Source organism: Sceloporus occidentalis, unplaced genomic scaffold, assembly GCF_023333645.1.
Source record: "Sceloporus occidentalis isolate IW3139 unplaced genomic scaffold, rSceOcc1.0.p SCAF_265, whole genome shotgun sequence".
Taxonomy (NCBI): domain Eukaryota; kingdom Metazoa; phylum Chordata; class Lepidosauria; order Squamata; family Phrynosomatidae; genus Sceloporus; species Sceloporus occidentalis.
This window is the reverse complement of record NW_028317245.1, coordinates 599,199-614,803: the sequence shown is the minus strand read 5'-3', so window position 1 is coordinate 614,803 and position 15,605 is coordinate 599,199. Positions and strand designations below refer to the sequence as shown.

Sequence of the window (15,605 nt, the reverse complement as noted above, 5' to 3'; positions counted from 1 at the left end):
TATAGATACCAGTACAGATCTTTTGCTGTTTATATATTTCTGTCATTCCTTAGAGATGTAAATGCCTTGTTGAGTTAATGCTGTATCTAAAAGACTAGCTATATTGGCTAAATAACTTGGGAAACTAATACAGGTATACCTCATTAACAGGGTAGAAATTTCCAGTCTCTAGAAGGTTCAAAATGTATTTTTGTTTCCTTACTCTCACTGTATATTGAGGTAATGCTAAACTGTAGGTTAAGAGTTAGTAGAGTAGGTTTACTGTGGAAAAAACTTCAAAAAAATCTATAAATATTAAGCAAAGTAGTGCTGTTCTGTCTGTGATGGTTCTTGGAGTGCATGTTATTTGAATGATGGGTCAGAAGTTAGAACCAACCAAAAATGTACATCTTATTTTGTACAATTACTTGCTTTTACTGATCAGTTGCCTGATCCCAGTATTGTGGCTGGTGCTAGCATTTTGAAATACTTCGTAAATCTGCACATACCTACTGTGTTTGCAACCTGAAGAACATGACAGAAAAGAGAATAAGAGAGTGGGGAGGGAAGAGGAGAACTAGTAAACATGTTCTGTAGAGGAAATTAGTTCTTGATCAAACTAATGGAGTATGCCCAATTGTCCTGTGTTGCCAAAGGTAAAAAGAAGTTATCTTGCCTACTGAGCCTTTTGGATCCCCAAATATGGTCCTGGATCTCCTTATATGATATGGCTGTTTCCTTATGCTGGGGGCTGCATTCGTGCCTGTTTCAGACATTCCTTTTTATATTTACAGTGAGCCTGCGCCATACGCGGGCTTCACTTCCACAGCTTTCAGCATGCTCTGAAGCTGCAGGAGAATCTAATGAATGGCATGCACGTCCCCCATTTTCAATAGGGCGCGAGCATACATGATTTTCCCCTTACGTGGGGGTGTTTCTGGAACGGAAGGGAGCACTGTATTTAATATCAGAAATTAGGGGTAAAAGGAGGAGGTGTCTTAAGAATAACAACAGATGTATGTCTTTATGAAAAGGTGGAAAGAAGGCATGACTCCTAGGGAAGAGTACTTGGGAAGCACTGGCTTTTGTGTTACAATAGCCACATTCATCTGCAGGACTGCCATATTTTGAAATAGATGCATGAATAAAGCCAACAGCCAGTTGCTGGTTAGTTTCTGCTCCATGCTGTTGAGGGATTTGCCTGATGTTTTCCAAATTGTTCTCTTCACAGTGGTTGACTGTCCTGTGTGCAAGCACCAGTGTTACCTAAAAGACATAGTAGAGAACTACTTTCTGAGGGATGGTGGCACAGAGTCTCTTGGAGATGCTAGAGATGCAAACCAGGTAATTGGACTATGCCCCTGGAAAGCTTTTGGTTCCAGTGCGTCTTTGCTTGGTTTCTGAATTCCACCTGTAGGACTGAGGTATGGAGACTTGTTACTAACTGTTTTACTTTTTCCATCAGTGTTGCACCAGCTGCGAAGATAATGCCCCAGCCACAAGCTTCTGTGTGGAGTGCCAAGAGCCCCTCTGTGAGACCTGTGTGGAGGCTCATCAGAGAGTGAAATACACTAAGGACCACACTGTCCGGTCCACAGGTAGGCAGCTGCATTCCAAGTAGGGCCTGGTGAGCTGTTGGTTTTTCTGCTTAAAGATATTATAGTGTGTGGAGAGAAATGTTGGCTTTATTTAAAGAAAAAGACTGGGTGAACAAAATGGTATGAGAAGAAGACAGGCAATATCCTGTGCATTCCAGAATTTGTTGGATCACCAACAGGAAGGAAGAAAACAAATGGTGAAGCCATTTGAATCCCATCACAATGGGAATTAAACTAAATCGGTATAGAAAGACCGGTGCTTTCCAGATATTGTGGCTATGACTATCATGCCTGATAATTGGTCATTCTGGTTAAGGCTGATGGTAGTTATAGTCCACAGCATCTGATGGTTGCCATCTTGCCTGGCCTTGATCTAAATGAATATAGATAATGGCTAGCTTCTCCCCACCTGTGCTGCTTACAGATTGTAAATGGCTTAGAGAGTGCTTACTTCACTGATAAGTGGTATAAAAATGTACATGCTATATTGTACATTTAGATTGTAAGCCTGAGGGCAGGGAACTGTCTGATTAAAAATAATATTGTAAGCCGCCCTGAGAGCCATTAGGGCTGAAGGGCGGGATATAAATACCTATAAATATTGCTATTGTACCTGTTTATGTGTAGGGGACTACCTTTGTAGGATTAACAGAGTGTCCTCTTTTCTGTCTAGGCTCCTCCAAGTCTCAGGAGAGAGAGAAGGCTGTCTTCTGCTCTGTCCACAAGCATGAACCGCTGGTGCTATTTTGTGATACATGTGACACTCTAACCTGCCGAGATTGTCAGTTGAATGCACACAAGGATCACCAGTAAGCTCTTCTGGCTGTATTAAAAATATGTTTGTTAATTTGTTAATCCAGAATAATGTTGGCTGCTTCCACAGACCAGAATTCCTTGGCTTGTGTTATGTGTCTTTGGCTCTTTCACTCTCCCTACAGTGCACTAGGTGGGGAAGGAGAGAGAAATGTAGCAAAAAGGAAGCAAAAGATTAGAAGAGAATGTTCTTACTTCTGATTCTAGCCATGTCAGCAACTTTTTAAGCCTTTTCCACCAGTATATGTGATCTGTGATAGATTAACTCTGAGAAAAGGGAGTACCCGACCCTGGGGGCGGAATCTTTTCCACCTATGATGATATAGAATTAAGCGTTTCTACTGTAGTCCCCCCTTCATTAAAATTGGCTGGTAATTACAATATGAGAACTGATTGCCATTTGTGGTCAAACCCATCTCCTACATCCAATGATAACTCTCTCCTTTCCAGTCCAGGCAGTGGATGTTGACAAGATAGAATGTTAGCATGCTTTTTAGATTGCCAGCATATATAGCGTACCTCTTTTAAAGCACTGGCAGCAGATGATTGAAGCCATTTAATTCTGCAGGTATCAGTTCTTGGAGGATGCAGTGAAGAACCAACGCAAGATGCTAGCCTCGTTGGTCAAGCGCTTGGGAGATAAAAATGCCAATCTTCAAAAGTCAACCAAGGAAGTGCGCACCTCGTAAGTGCCCCTTGTTCTGTAGGCGTGGTGACTGGGGACAGCAGCTACCATGAGTAAGTCTTGTTAATGCAGGGCAGGAAGGCAAACACTTATCTTTAATACAGACTAAAGTGGTTTGATTCATAGACTTCTCTGATTAGAAAAGCAAATGAGAACAATTGTACAGACATTCCAGGCACTAATGGTGTTACCATATCCTTAGAGATAGAAACTGTTTGGTTGTAGCTCCTAATACACAGACAATGTTTCACTGCTTTCTGGTCTAGATAGTGAGCCAGTAACTCATTCTGCCACTTCAGGAGGCATATACTCTTTAGCAGTACCAATACTACATTAAGGAGGTTTACTTCCTATACGAGATGTCCACTTTGGGCTTATTCCTGATGTTTTTGGCCATAACACCAGTGTATCTTTTCTAAGAAATCTTTATACTGTTGTTTTAACAGGATCCGACAGGTGGCAGATGTGCAGAAACGAGTGCAGGTGGATGTAAAAATGTCTATCCTGCAAATCATGAAGGAGCTCAATAAGCGGGCCAGGGTTCTGGTCAATGATGCACAGGTGAGACATGAGATGACAGCTTTGGTTGTGGATAAGTGTATCATGAAGAAAAGGGCTGATGAGAATTAAGTGAAAGAGTCATCTACTTGTTCTATATAAAGATTAGAAGCATTCAGATAATTTTATATATCTGCAGCCATTCTCATCATGGCATATATTGTTTTGCTTTAAAAAAAAAAGAAACGGAACATAACAATACTTGGCTCTTTGCACCATGGACTGCTTTTGAGGGGTTTTATCCCCCACTTCGCCTAGCTTAGTTTGCAAGTCCATGTCTAGGTAGTATTGGCTGTAGTCTTTTTCACAGATACAAGTGGAGGATTAATACTACTGTAGTTCCATTACCATATGTAGTATGACTGGGCAGAGTCACATTGTGGCACTAACTTGTGAAGGAAAAGAGGATTTGCTTCCTCAAAGGTTGAGAGAATATATATATATATATATATATATATATATATATATATATTTTTTTTTTTTTTTTTTTTTTTTTTTTTTTTTGCAGAAAGTCACTGAGAGCCAGCAGGAGAAGCTGGAAAGGCAGCACTGGGCAATGACCAAGCTTCAGCGCCATCAGGAGCACATCCTACGCTTTGCGAACTGGGCTCTGGAGAGTGACAACAATACTGCCTTGCTGCTTTCAAAGAAGCTGGTAAGCTTTGCATCATTTTGATACATAGAAAATAGGGGGCCATGTACTCCAGCCTACATCCAGTACAGGAACCCTCAGTGAAGCATCCTGGCTTTATCTTGAGAGAGACTGTGTTGGTGCTGTGAGCTACTAAGACGGCTTAATACCTAGTGTTCATTGAAAGTTCACTGAGCAATGTTAAATTAGTTGAATCTAGTGTGAGTTAGAAATGAGGTACGTCTACATAATTGCCTTTGTTTAGTCACCAAATTCACTTGAATTGAAGCAATTCAAACTTTCTGAGGTTGTGTGCTTTGCAGAGAGGTAGGGCCCTTTCTTCAACTTTTAGAACCCAGGCAAAGTACCTGTTTCTGTTGGCTGCCCAGATGCAATGGAGAAATGAGATGACTTGCCAGCTACAACTTCAGCATGCTGATTTTTAGTAGCTTCTTCCATATGTAATTGAGCTGTCTACTTTTACCTTCTCCTTCTGCTTTAGATATATTTTCAGCTGCACAGAGCTCTGAAAATGATTGTTGATCCCGTGGAGCCCCATGGAGATATGAAATTCCAGTGGGATTTAAACGCCTGGACCAAGAGTGCTGAGACATTTGGTGAGAGATGAAGAAGTGGAATGTGTGATTTTGAAAGCACTCCTGTTATGGATAGGGAATGAAGTCTTTGATTTGCACTGCTCTGGGTGGGCTGCTCTTCTGGAGAACATGCAGTGTATTACATAATGCTTATTCAGCTGTGTGCCTACATAGATGAGTAGCTAGGACAGTAATGGCGAACCTTTTAGAGACCAAGTGCCTAAACTCAGTGGTGTTCTTGCACCGGGTGTCGCCAGAGGCGGGACTTCTGGGGAAGGCCTCCCAGGGGGTGGGGCTTCCAGAGTGAAAACAAAACAAAATAGCCACTCATATAAATATTAAATCCATCCTTCTCAGCCCTGCTCAAATTGGAGGATGTTTTGGAATCTCTCCTGGACAGAAGGTTGAAGTGGAGGGTGGGTCCTGAAAAGGAGGAGGACCAAGTCTGGTCACCCTGAGCTAAAAACACCCATGTAGATATACCGTATATACTCGACTATAAGTTGATATTATGTATAAGTCAAGGGCAGGTTTTTGATATGACCCTGGGGGGAAAGTTGAGGGTAAAATGTAGGGGCATATAACAAAGGATCTAAAGGATGAAACAAAGGAAAACAACGCCAAAGAACGTATAAAATCCCAGTTGGCAAAACTATTTACGCTCACACTAATGGCTTGATGGATGAGAGAAGAGAAGAGAGTCAGTGCTTCCAAGACAGATTGTACTCTTGGCTTTTACCTGGAGATGGTTCCTTTTGTAAGAGTTAAAGTACAGTACTTACATTGACGCATGGATAAGTCGACTTAAGATTTTGTGGTCAATTTTTGACTAAAATTTCTAGATGTATACATGAGTATATACAGTAAATCCATGCTTCTCAGCCATGCTCAAAATGGGGGACCTTTTGGAATCTTTCCTGCACAGTTCCTGTTTCCCTTGAAGCAGCAGCAGCAGATGAGCCTCATACCCAGAGCTTCTAAGAGAGAAGGACATCAATCTTGTTAGGCAGTGGGCTGCTTGAGGACACAATGCAAGTGTGAATGGGTTCTTAGCCAAGTTCAGAATGGAGGATTTAAAAAAAAAATAGAAGATATGACAACATAAAAGATAAAAACAGTCAGAAATATAAATTCAGTTCATCAGGTTTATTTACATCTATATTAAATATTCTTGTGCCTTCAAGTTTTCAAGATTTGTTCAGAGGGTATTTTTGCCATTGCCATCATTTGAGGTTGAGACTATGTCACTTGCCCAAGGTCACCCAGTGTATTTCATGGTCGATCTGGGAATTGAACCCAGGTCTCCAGAGTCATAGTCCAACACTCAAACCATTAAACCATGCTGGTTCTCGCTTTATTATGTACTCGGCTGTATTTTTCTGATGAACGTTAAAATGGCTTGTTACTTACAGAACTGAGAAAGACACATCAAATCCTTGACTGAGTCTTATTTTTAAATTGTTCCTTTTATTTGTCTGTTGTGCTGAAATTAAGGGGAAAAACTCATTCACGTTTGCATTGTGTCCTCAAGCAGCCCACTGCCTAAATGAATTTGCATTTATATACAGTGCGCCCACGCCATATACTGCTTCGAGCTTACACTGAAGCCATGTGACAATTAAATGAACACACTCTCAGCCTCAGAGGAAGACAAATGGCAGAATGGAAGGCACACATCTACATTGCAGAAATGTAGTCCCTGCTGGGCTATGAAACCCACTGCGGGAGAACATTGGGCAAGACACTCTCTCTCAGCCTTAGAAGACAGCAATGATAAACACTCTCTTCAAAACTTGGTAAGAAAACCCCATGGTAGGGTCACCAGAAACAACTTAAAGGCATGTAACACCCCCCATCCCACACCCTTTTCATCCTCCTGCAACCCAGCTCCATTCTTCATCCTCCTCCTCCATGCCCCTCCCCTGTTGCCATTTCCTTCCTTCCTTCCTTCTCTTCCTCTTTCCTTCCTCCTTCCTACCATCCTCCTCCATGCCACCTGCCGCAAACCTCCTCTGAACAAACCTTGCCAAGAAAACCCTATATGTTTGCTTTAAGGTTGCCATAAGCTGAAATGACTTGGAAGACACACAGCAAACAACTACAGTTCTCAGAACCCCAGTTGTGAGGGGCAGGATTTCCAGCTGGCTCCTTGTGGCCCTGTTGTACCAGGGCAAACTGGGCCGAGACAAGAAGCTGAGTGTGCATCCTCATGCCCAGCCCCTTCCACTGGTGGCTGCTGTGCCATGGCGAATCGGGCTGTGTGCTGGAAATGACATGCGTGCCATGGGTTCACCAACACAGCTAGGATGTCATTCTCCCCTCCTCTGCAAAATCTGACTATTATGCCTTAAAGCAGGCCTGCACAGACTGCTTGCAGCCTGCCAAAGGATTTTAGGCAGCCCACAGGAAAGAGCCAGGTGGTGAAGGAGGAAAGGCTAATACTTGTTTCTCAAGGCCAGGGTAATCAGACAACTTATTTTTTCCAGGACAAGTCCTACATTTTAACCTTTCTCTAGGGGTCTGGGAAAAATTGCAAAATGTCCTCCACTTTGAGGAGGCTCAGCTTCCACTGAGCCCCTTCTTCTTGCAAAGCTTGTTGCAAGTGCTCTTTGCCACTCACAGTTGCCTTTCCTGGTGCAGCTGCTCCTGGAAGGGAAGGGAGGAGAAGGGAGGGACGGAGGTAAGAAGGGCAGGAAAGCGGAGTCCTGGCTGGGGGGGGGGGAGCTGCTGAGACAGGCAAGGAGGGGAAGCAGTGGGAAGAAGGGCGCTGGGCTGTGCTAGGATGCTTTAGCTGGCTGGGGAGACAGAGGGCAATCTGTCTGTTTTGCCTGGGCAAGGAGGAGGGGTGGCCAGTGGTTGAGAAGGGAAAGACAGAGCAGTGCTTCCGCTTGTGCCTCCTCCACCACTGTTTCCTGCTGCCGCTGCTATCTCAAAAAAAATAACCCAAGCAGTTCACTTGAGGCTGGAGAGTGCACGGGCAGGACTGTCTGAGGGCTCCTTGTCCTGCTCAGGGGGCTCTGGAGCTGGCCACAATGTGCTCTGGGAGGTCTACAGCTGCCATGATTGCCGCCTCATGCATGGATTGGGGAGTGCAGTGGGAACCAGCATTTTAAACCCCCCAATTCACATGTCTATTGTTGCTGTGTGTCTTCAAGTTGTTCCTCACTTATGATGACCCTAAGGTGAACCTGTCCTGGAGTTTTTCTTGTCAGGATTTCTTCAGAGGAGTTTTGCCATTGCCTTCCTCTGAGGTTGAGAGAATGTGATACGCCCAAGGTCACTCAGTGGGTTTCATGGCCAAGCAAGGAATTGAACCCCGGCCAACCAGAATTGTAGTCCAACACTCAAACCAGTACACCATGCTGGCTCCTATTTCCATGTACTACCTGTGAAATAATTGTGGACTGTTTTTGTTGCTCTTGTGTGCCTTGAAGTCATTTCTGACTTAAGGTGTCCTTATCACAGGGCTGTCTTGGCAAGTTTATTCAGAGGAGGTTTGCCATTGCCATCTTCTCAGGCTGAGAGAATGCGACTTCCCCAAGGTTACTTACCTGGTTGCAGATTGTACGTTGGAATGCATCACATAATATGTTGGCAATCCCTCCCTTCCAACACTTTCTCATCTCCCCAATCATCTCAGAGCTCAGAGATAGATTTTTTAAATCAGCATTTAAATATGGACTATTTTTTTTTTTACTTAAATGGTCCATATGCTATTACTATTATTCAGTTTTGGTAGGTATTATTGTAGAAAGACAAAGTGCAAACTGCTCAAATATATCTTTTGGAGTGAGATGTACTTTTCCAACTACGTAAGGAGGAGGCTTTAGTGGTTGAGAGGGTGGGAATGCAGTGGCATTGGAGGGAATCAGTAGGTTTTTTTGTGCATTTACATTTGTAAATTTTGTTAAATAATAATAATAATAATAATAATAATAATAATTTATATTCCGCCTTTTCCCGAAGGAATCAAGGTGGATTACAAAACCGAAAATGACAATAAAAAGCAAATTACAATAAAATCACATTTAAAAAAAAAATCCCTTACCCCCACCTCTTCCCAATCATAACCCTCAGCATTACAGAATAATGAAGCAAAATAACAATTTGAATAATTATACAAAACATTTTATAAATACATAACATAGCAGGATAGTCAAAGCATAACATAACAATCAATAAAACAATCACCAGCTCTCCAATGGCAGCAAAAATAACAACCAATTACATATAGCATACTAGGACTAGAACAGGCCACTCTACCTCTGAGTCTTCCTAGTCCTGATGTTCCTGAGGAGGGAGCCAAATCCAGTCTATAGCAGTCTAGAAAAATGCTGCCCAAATGTCCTCCAGCATCTCCTCTCCATTGGGGGGTATTGGCAAGGAGGGAAGGCAGGTTTTAAAGCCCCAGAGTCCTCCACACCCAACGCCCAGGTGTCCTCTGGCGTCTCCTCTCCATGGGGGGTTATTGGCAAGGAGGGAGGGCAGGTTTTAAAGCCCCAGAATCCTCCACGCCCAGCACCAGGTGTCTTCTGGCGTCTCCTCTCCAGTGAGGGGTGGAGATTGTTTCTACCTTTATTTTGTAATGTCCAACATTTTTTCTTGAATGCCCTACATGTTGTGGTACCTTGTTCTCTATTCTGGTTATGACACCTAGTCACCTTGTTCAAGCTTCCTTTGCCACTTAGCTTTCTCCCAAGATTTAATTATTAATTAATTATTACAAGTAAATCATCATAATCATCATCATCAATTAAAACTTATCTGCAACCCAAAGAAGTTTAGCCAATTTTAATTTTGGCCCCTACCTACTCTCAAATTGTGCAGATATGTCTTAAAGTGTTCTAAAAATACATTATGCCATAAACTGGCTGAAGTGAAACAGGCTTTGCCCAGGTTAATGCCCAGATGACAGATTGTCTGGAAACAGAGGTTAGAGAGTTCAATCTTGAAAGAACTAAGCAAAGTTCTCCAGAGATTTGTGTAGTGCATTTGTGCATGAATTACTTTGAATGAAGAAGGCCAAACTTTTCTTCTCAGTTGTTTTTACTCTTCTCACAATTAACTCCAAATAGGACAAGGTGCACTGATACCATGTTACTGTTGGCATGGCACACAGTAAAAATGTACATGTTGCACACTATTCTGGATGTACCCCTACATGGCGATTCCTTTTTTTTTTTTTTTTTTTTTAGGTCAGATTGTTTCGGAGCGCAGTGGTTTGCCTGTGACCTCCAATGCCCAGCCGACTCAACAGCGGGCCAATGCTGCTTCTGGTGGCGTGGCTGTTAGACAGGGCTCTGTTCCACCATCTCAGGTACTGGCTCTTTGTACAGTCTTGCATGATTTCCTGGCTCTGTTGAATCAATAGCCTGTGGTGTTTGGTCTGTCTACTTTCTCGGATTGCGTGGCACAGTGGTGGAGGGGCTAATGGGGCATTTACAGGCTTCCTGGTCACCTTTCCCATGTAGGGTGTGCAGCAGATGTCTCTGCAGACAAGTATAATGAATAAGGGAGCTCTGCTTCAGCCTGTGCTGCCTTCCAACAGCCAGCGGCAGGCCATCCCTGACTGCTATATCAATGATGCCAGTGCCTCTTCTGCTGGACAGGTGAGGACCCGGGGCAAGCAAGGGTCTATAGATGCATGAGGTGCATGGAAACTAGTGCTGGTTCTCTCGTGGTGCAGAGATATGTGTTAAGCTGGACCCTCTATCTTATACGTGCCCCCTAACAAGTAAATATATGACGACGTGCAATGATTTGGAAGCAGCATGTCTTTATATGCATCTTTTTTTAAGTTGGCTCCATTCTCTTACAGCCAATGGACATCGGCGATGGCTTTGGTGTAGGTAAGCAACCTGAAAGGGAAAAGCAAGGGTGTGCAATGGGATTCACATTTGAGGCCAGGTAAAGCTGGCTTTTAGATATTCCTTTTACTTGTATGTTATATGAAAGGAGTACTGGATTTAGTTTTGGGTGAGGAGCCTTGGCAGAGATTACAACAGATTTGCAGAATTTTTTAAGAGGAGAATTTGGGCAACTGGTGTTCTCTTGACACTTATTTCTGCTTGCTATAACAGAAGGATCATACTCTGGTGAAGTATCTGGAACAAAAAGGTAAGGTTTATTCTCTTCCACTGTGTCATGGCTTCTTGGGATGTTTGGGGTCCATTCTATGGTATATCTGCTTGCTTAGTGTTACTTTCAAATTCTTGTGTTCTGTCTTCTGCATACATATGCCGTCTAGTATAGGACACAGAAGTAACTATCTTAAGAATCCATTTGTTTCAATGGAAATTGAGCTTGAGGGTATGGGAAGTAGAAAGTAGTATGTAGTAAGTAAGGAGGTTTTAGAGGATTCAGCCTTCTGGGCAGAATGTAAGACTAAACTGGCCTTTAGGGGCTGTTCAGTATGCCAGAGCCATATTGCTTGTTGCAGTGTGCTACTTTATTTTAACTCAGTACAGAGAAGGCTTGGTGACCAAGAGTACACATCATCTACAGAGAGCAGTAATTATTTAATTCTGAGAATATATAAAAAAAAAAGCGGCTCCCCCATTCAGTCTGAACTGTGCATGTGACTTCAACGTCTTACAAAAGCTATTTGCTTCATTAAGTGCTTACTAGTAAGTATAGGCACACCCACTACTCCTAATTTCTTTTAGTTAAAATACAGTGTGACTGCGTCATATGCGGGTGGCTGAAAGCCACACTGGGAAAAGGGGCGGCACGTCCCATAAGGAGTAATGGTGTACATGCCCCGTCGCATGCACAAGCCCCATTCATGCACGAGCATAGGCAGAATTCCCTTTACGGGGAAGGGTCCTGAACAGATCCCCCATGTAAAGGAAGGGCAGACTGTAGAGCTTTTTCCACTACGAAATTCTCTTAGAGAGAAGTCAACCTAAAAGTCCAGCTAATTACCTCTGTCAGTAGACGTGTTAGAGGCAGCTTTGAGACCTTTAATGAGGAAATGAAATGCTTTAAAGTTGGTTATACTTTTTTCCTGGCATGGAACAAAACTTGATTTAGCAAATAAAGTAACACAGGTGTTTTGAGAATAAATTTTAATCATCTTTTTTGATCCTATAAGAGAAATGATCCAACAAGATGCTCTGATTGCAGGTGATAGTGGAGTTTAAAATGGATGAATTGTTTGACTAATTGGAAATAAAAACTTGATTCCACTCATCCTTGTCACATTCAAATGTAAAACTAGAAGGTGAAGCTGGCAATCAAATATTGTTGATTTGCTCATATCTGCTTGTGAGGAGACACCATGTCAGATACCTTGACTTTGACCTAAACCAACCTCATGCAGTAGCTTCACTAGGAGGCTGCAGACCGCACTGGGTGACATCACAGAAGGTGGGGTGACACCCAATGAGTGCCCCTCCAACCCTGCGTGACTTTACTTGCAAGTAAAGGCTCGTGTGGCAGAGAGGGAGAAGGGCCGGCTCCCCCGTCCCTGCCCCGAGTGGCTTTACTTGCAGGTAAAGCCTTGTGTGGCAGGGACGGGGGGAGTCGCGTCTTCTCCCACCATGCAGCGCGAGGCTTTATTCATCTATAATGCCCAATGCATTATAACAGTTAGTGTTATGTTTGATGAATTGTTAAGTGTTCTGTCTTAGTAAGTGTTAAGGAATAGGGCTTAAGTGTGTGTGTTTTAAGTTGTGGGCTTCTCTCCTCAGGCAGTGTTAAGTTGTCCCAGGCTTTCTGTAATCCCTGAGCTTTTGTCTGATGTCCATTGGCTTTCAATGTAAAATTTGAGAAAATTCTTAACTTAAATATTTATTGCTTCATTACAAAGGGAAGTCTGATGTAGTAGGAGCTCTTTTCCCCCCCATCAATGTCATCTCTGATTACATCTCAGGTCCCGTGGCCAAGATGGAGATGGGACAATACGCAAAGTGCCCCGTGTCAGTTTGGAGCGGTTGGATGTGGACCTGACATCAGACAATCAGCCACCTATTTTCAAAGTCATGCAGCGCCCTACCACTGAGGATTATAATATCTATGTGATTGAACAGGGTGGCCCAGGTGCTGCCCAGCAAGGAGGACTGGCAGTGAAGGTCAGTATTGCCTGTGGGGGGGATTTCTGAAATCTGAGTTGGTTAGCGAAGACAGCTTGAAGTTGAATTCAGGGAATGCTGTGTTCAAGGTAAGTCACACCAATGATCTGTTTAGTGAAGGAACATCCATGGAATGGGCTGCTGCAGTATCTCAAGTTGTAATATATCTTGTAAGGCTGGAATTGGCTTTATTGCCTGCTGGAGGAGGAATACTGTGTGATATTGCTCCTTGTCATCCTTCTTTGCTTCTCTCCACCATGATTCTACCCAGTAGGTATCTAGCTGCATACAAGTTACTCTTCAGGTCACATGGAAGAAAAAGGCAAAGTGCCTTGGTCAGAGGGTTGAAGGTGGAAGCAGCTTGTGATTTCCATGTCACCACACTGTTGCATCAGGTTGGGAAAGGGTTGGAAGAACAAACTGATCAGCCAATTGCTTTTTTTAACTTGTTCAGTGAATGAATGAGCAAGTGGAGCGAAATTTAAAAATAGGCCTCATTTGTGCATTAGAAGACTCCTTTCCTCAGAGAAACAGAAGAGAAGGGCAGCCCTTGAGGACTTGCCCAGTCCTGAAAGTAGCCCCAGTACAGTTCCTAACTCTGGGAAGCTTGACAACCCAGTGATGAAAGCATTGCAGGGAGAGTCTTAATACTAAAAAGAGCAGGGATAATTTATGTTGGATTTCAGGAATTCTGTTAAGCTTGTTATACTAATTTACATCTTCTTGCTGTTTTCTTCTTTGCTCTGCTTTCCCATCCCCAGTTTTACATCTGTTCTGATTCTTCCTGTCCTCCTTCCTTCAGGAGGAGCAGATGGAGTCGGCTATTGAACACCCAGGTTCAGTTCTGGATGCTAAAGACACTAAGCCAATTCTGCTCCAGGATGCTCTTCTTCCAGAAGGCTCCTCAGTCCCCCGGGTCATCTCGCCAAGTGGCAGCACCAGCTCTGCTATGGAAATGCAATCTATTCACAGCCATGATGGCACAGCCAATGGAGAAAAAAATGCTTGCTGTAGGATCTGCTTGAAGGCTGGTTCTGTGGTCATGTGTGATGGCTGCAAGAAGTGCTATCACCCAGAATGCCATCTGCCTGCCCTTCAAGATGTTCCTAGGTATAGACTCCCTTCTTAACATTTTAAATCATATGTTCCTCTTAGCATATTAGGAAGTAAATTGGGCCTGTTGATGCTAGAGTGGTGATGGTGGCACAAACATCAAGCCTTACACATCCCCCCCCCCATGTTGCATAAAACAAGCTTCCTCAAATAAATCCGCTTTCTGCTCAGTAAGATCTGAGATCCTCTTTATATTTCCTAGATTAATTGAAGTGCATTTCTCATGTCACCTGTAACTTGGATCTGGCAGAATTGCACCCCTTTCTCCCCATAGGTATCTGGTGGCTTTTGGTGGCTAGTGGAGGTAAATGAGAGCTTTGAATTAGGATTTGTCCAGTAAATCATGCAAAGTCTGGAGATATCTTTAGTTACTTCTTTCCTCCGCTATTGTTTAGGCTGTGTGGTAGGTGAGTGGTAGTCTAATGTGGTAGTGCCTCTTGGAAGGAGGTTGACCATGCCTTTGAACTACTGGAGGAAATCCCTACAGGTAAGGGATGCATGTCAACCTCCTTCCAAGAGGCACTACCACATTAGACTACCACTCACCTACCACAAAGCCTAAACAATAGCGGAGGAAAGAAGTAACTAAAGTTTTGCATACTGTCTTAATTGGAAAATCATCAAGCAGCTTGTATGTAGGACATACAGATCTTTGAGAAGTAGATTTTCCTCAAATTCCAAAAATCTTGCTAAGTATCTGCAAAGATGTCTTGAGCAGTTGAGTGGGCTCTTGCTCTTTTTAAAATCTACACAGATACTACTGTAGAAGTTAAAAGACAGTAGCAGTTCTTCACTCTTTATTCTAGGACCCAATAATTAACTAAAAGGAAATCGGTGCCTATCAAATAATCAGAATTCTCACACTGCTTTTATGTGCTTCTGGCTAGTGTCTTTTTGAGATGATTAGGATAGGCTAGTATAGGTTTGCTTCTCGTCTTTTAGTTAAAGCAAAGAACAGTAGAAGTAGGTATACCCATCTGGGCAGACTGAACACATACCTTTGCCTTAACAGCCATGATTGGAAATGTCTTCTGTGTGAGGATCCAGTGACAACGATTGAAGAAGATGGAAGTGACATGACTACAGTCTTCATAGATGGGGAACCAAAGACACTTTCAGATGCTGACCAGAAGGTTGGTCTTTTTGTCCTCGCTAAGAAGTGGGAAGCACAGTTTTCTTAGGCTGAAAAGATGGATGGTGTGAGCCGAGTAGACTTGAACCTTTGAAAATTAGATGGCAGTAAACTGGAATTAGGGGATTTAATAATCTCTGAGCATTTGGCTGTTGGAGAAAGGATTGGGCCACAATCATTAGTGGTGCATTGTTGGCTGGAAGGAGGAAGTAGATGTGAAGGAGAAGGGTTGGAGACTGGACTACAGACTAGATAGTCAAGGCTGTATAACAAGATCTTTAATTGAACAGAAGGGAGGCAGTCAGTTCTGGTTTCTGTCCTCATTGCTTTTAGCAGTGAACCCCGAAAAAGGGTTGATGGGTAATGGGCAGATTGAATTGATTTGACTTAATTCCATGGCTGAAAACTCTTAGTTTATTGTCTTCAAA

General features: G+C 43.0%; 1 protein-coding gene across 2 annotated transcripts in view; it reads left to right on the top strand.

Moving 5' to 3' along the window:
- Positions 1-15,605, top strand: part of TRIM28 (tripartite motif containing 28) — a 29,298-nt gene that overhangs the window by 10,351 nt on the left and 3,342 nt on the right. The window contains exons 2-15 of one of the 2 annotated variants that reach the window (XM_089504325.1): positions 1,211-1,323; positions 1,445-1,577; positions 2,251-2,386; positions 2,959-3,075; positions 3,522-3,636; positions 4,142-4,288; positions 4,767-4,881; positions 10,056-10,177; positions 10,332-10,469; positions 10,679-10,709; positions 10,941-10,977; positions 12,734-12,932; positions 13,735-14,042; positions 15,058-15,178. In XM_089504325.1, coding sequence (XP_089360451.1) covers positions 1,211-1,323; positions 1,445-1,577; positions 2,251-2,386; positions 2,959-3,075; positions 3,522-3,636; positions 4,142-4,288; positions 4,767-4,881; positions 10,056-10,177; positions 10,332-10,469; positions 10,679-10,709; positions 10,941-10,977; positions 12,734-12,932; positions 13,735-14,042; positions 15,058-15,178 — 1,832 coding nt within the window. The remainder of the gene's footprint in view (positions 1-1,210; positions 1,324-1,444; positions 1,578-2,250; positions 2,387-2,958; positions 3,076-3,521; positions 3,637-4,141; positions 4,289-4,766; positions 4,882-10,055; positions 10,178-10,331; positions 10,470-10,678; positions 10,710-10,940; positions 10,978-12,733; positions 12,933-13,734; positions 14,043-15,057; positions 15,179-15,605) is intronic. The other variant, XM_089504326.1, reaches the window with a different exon arrangement.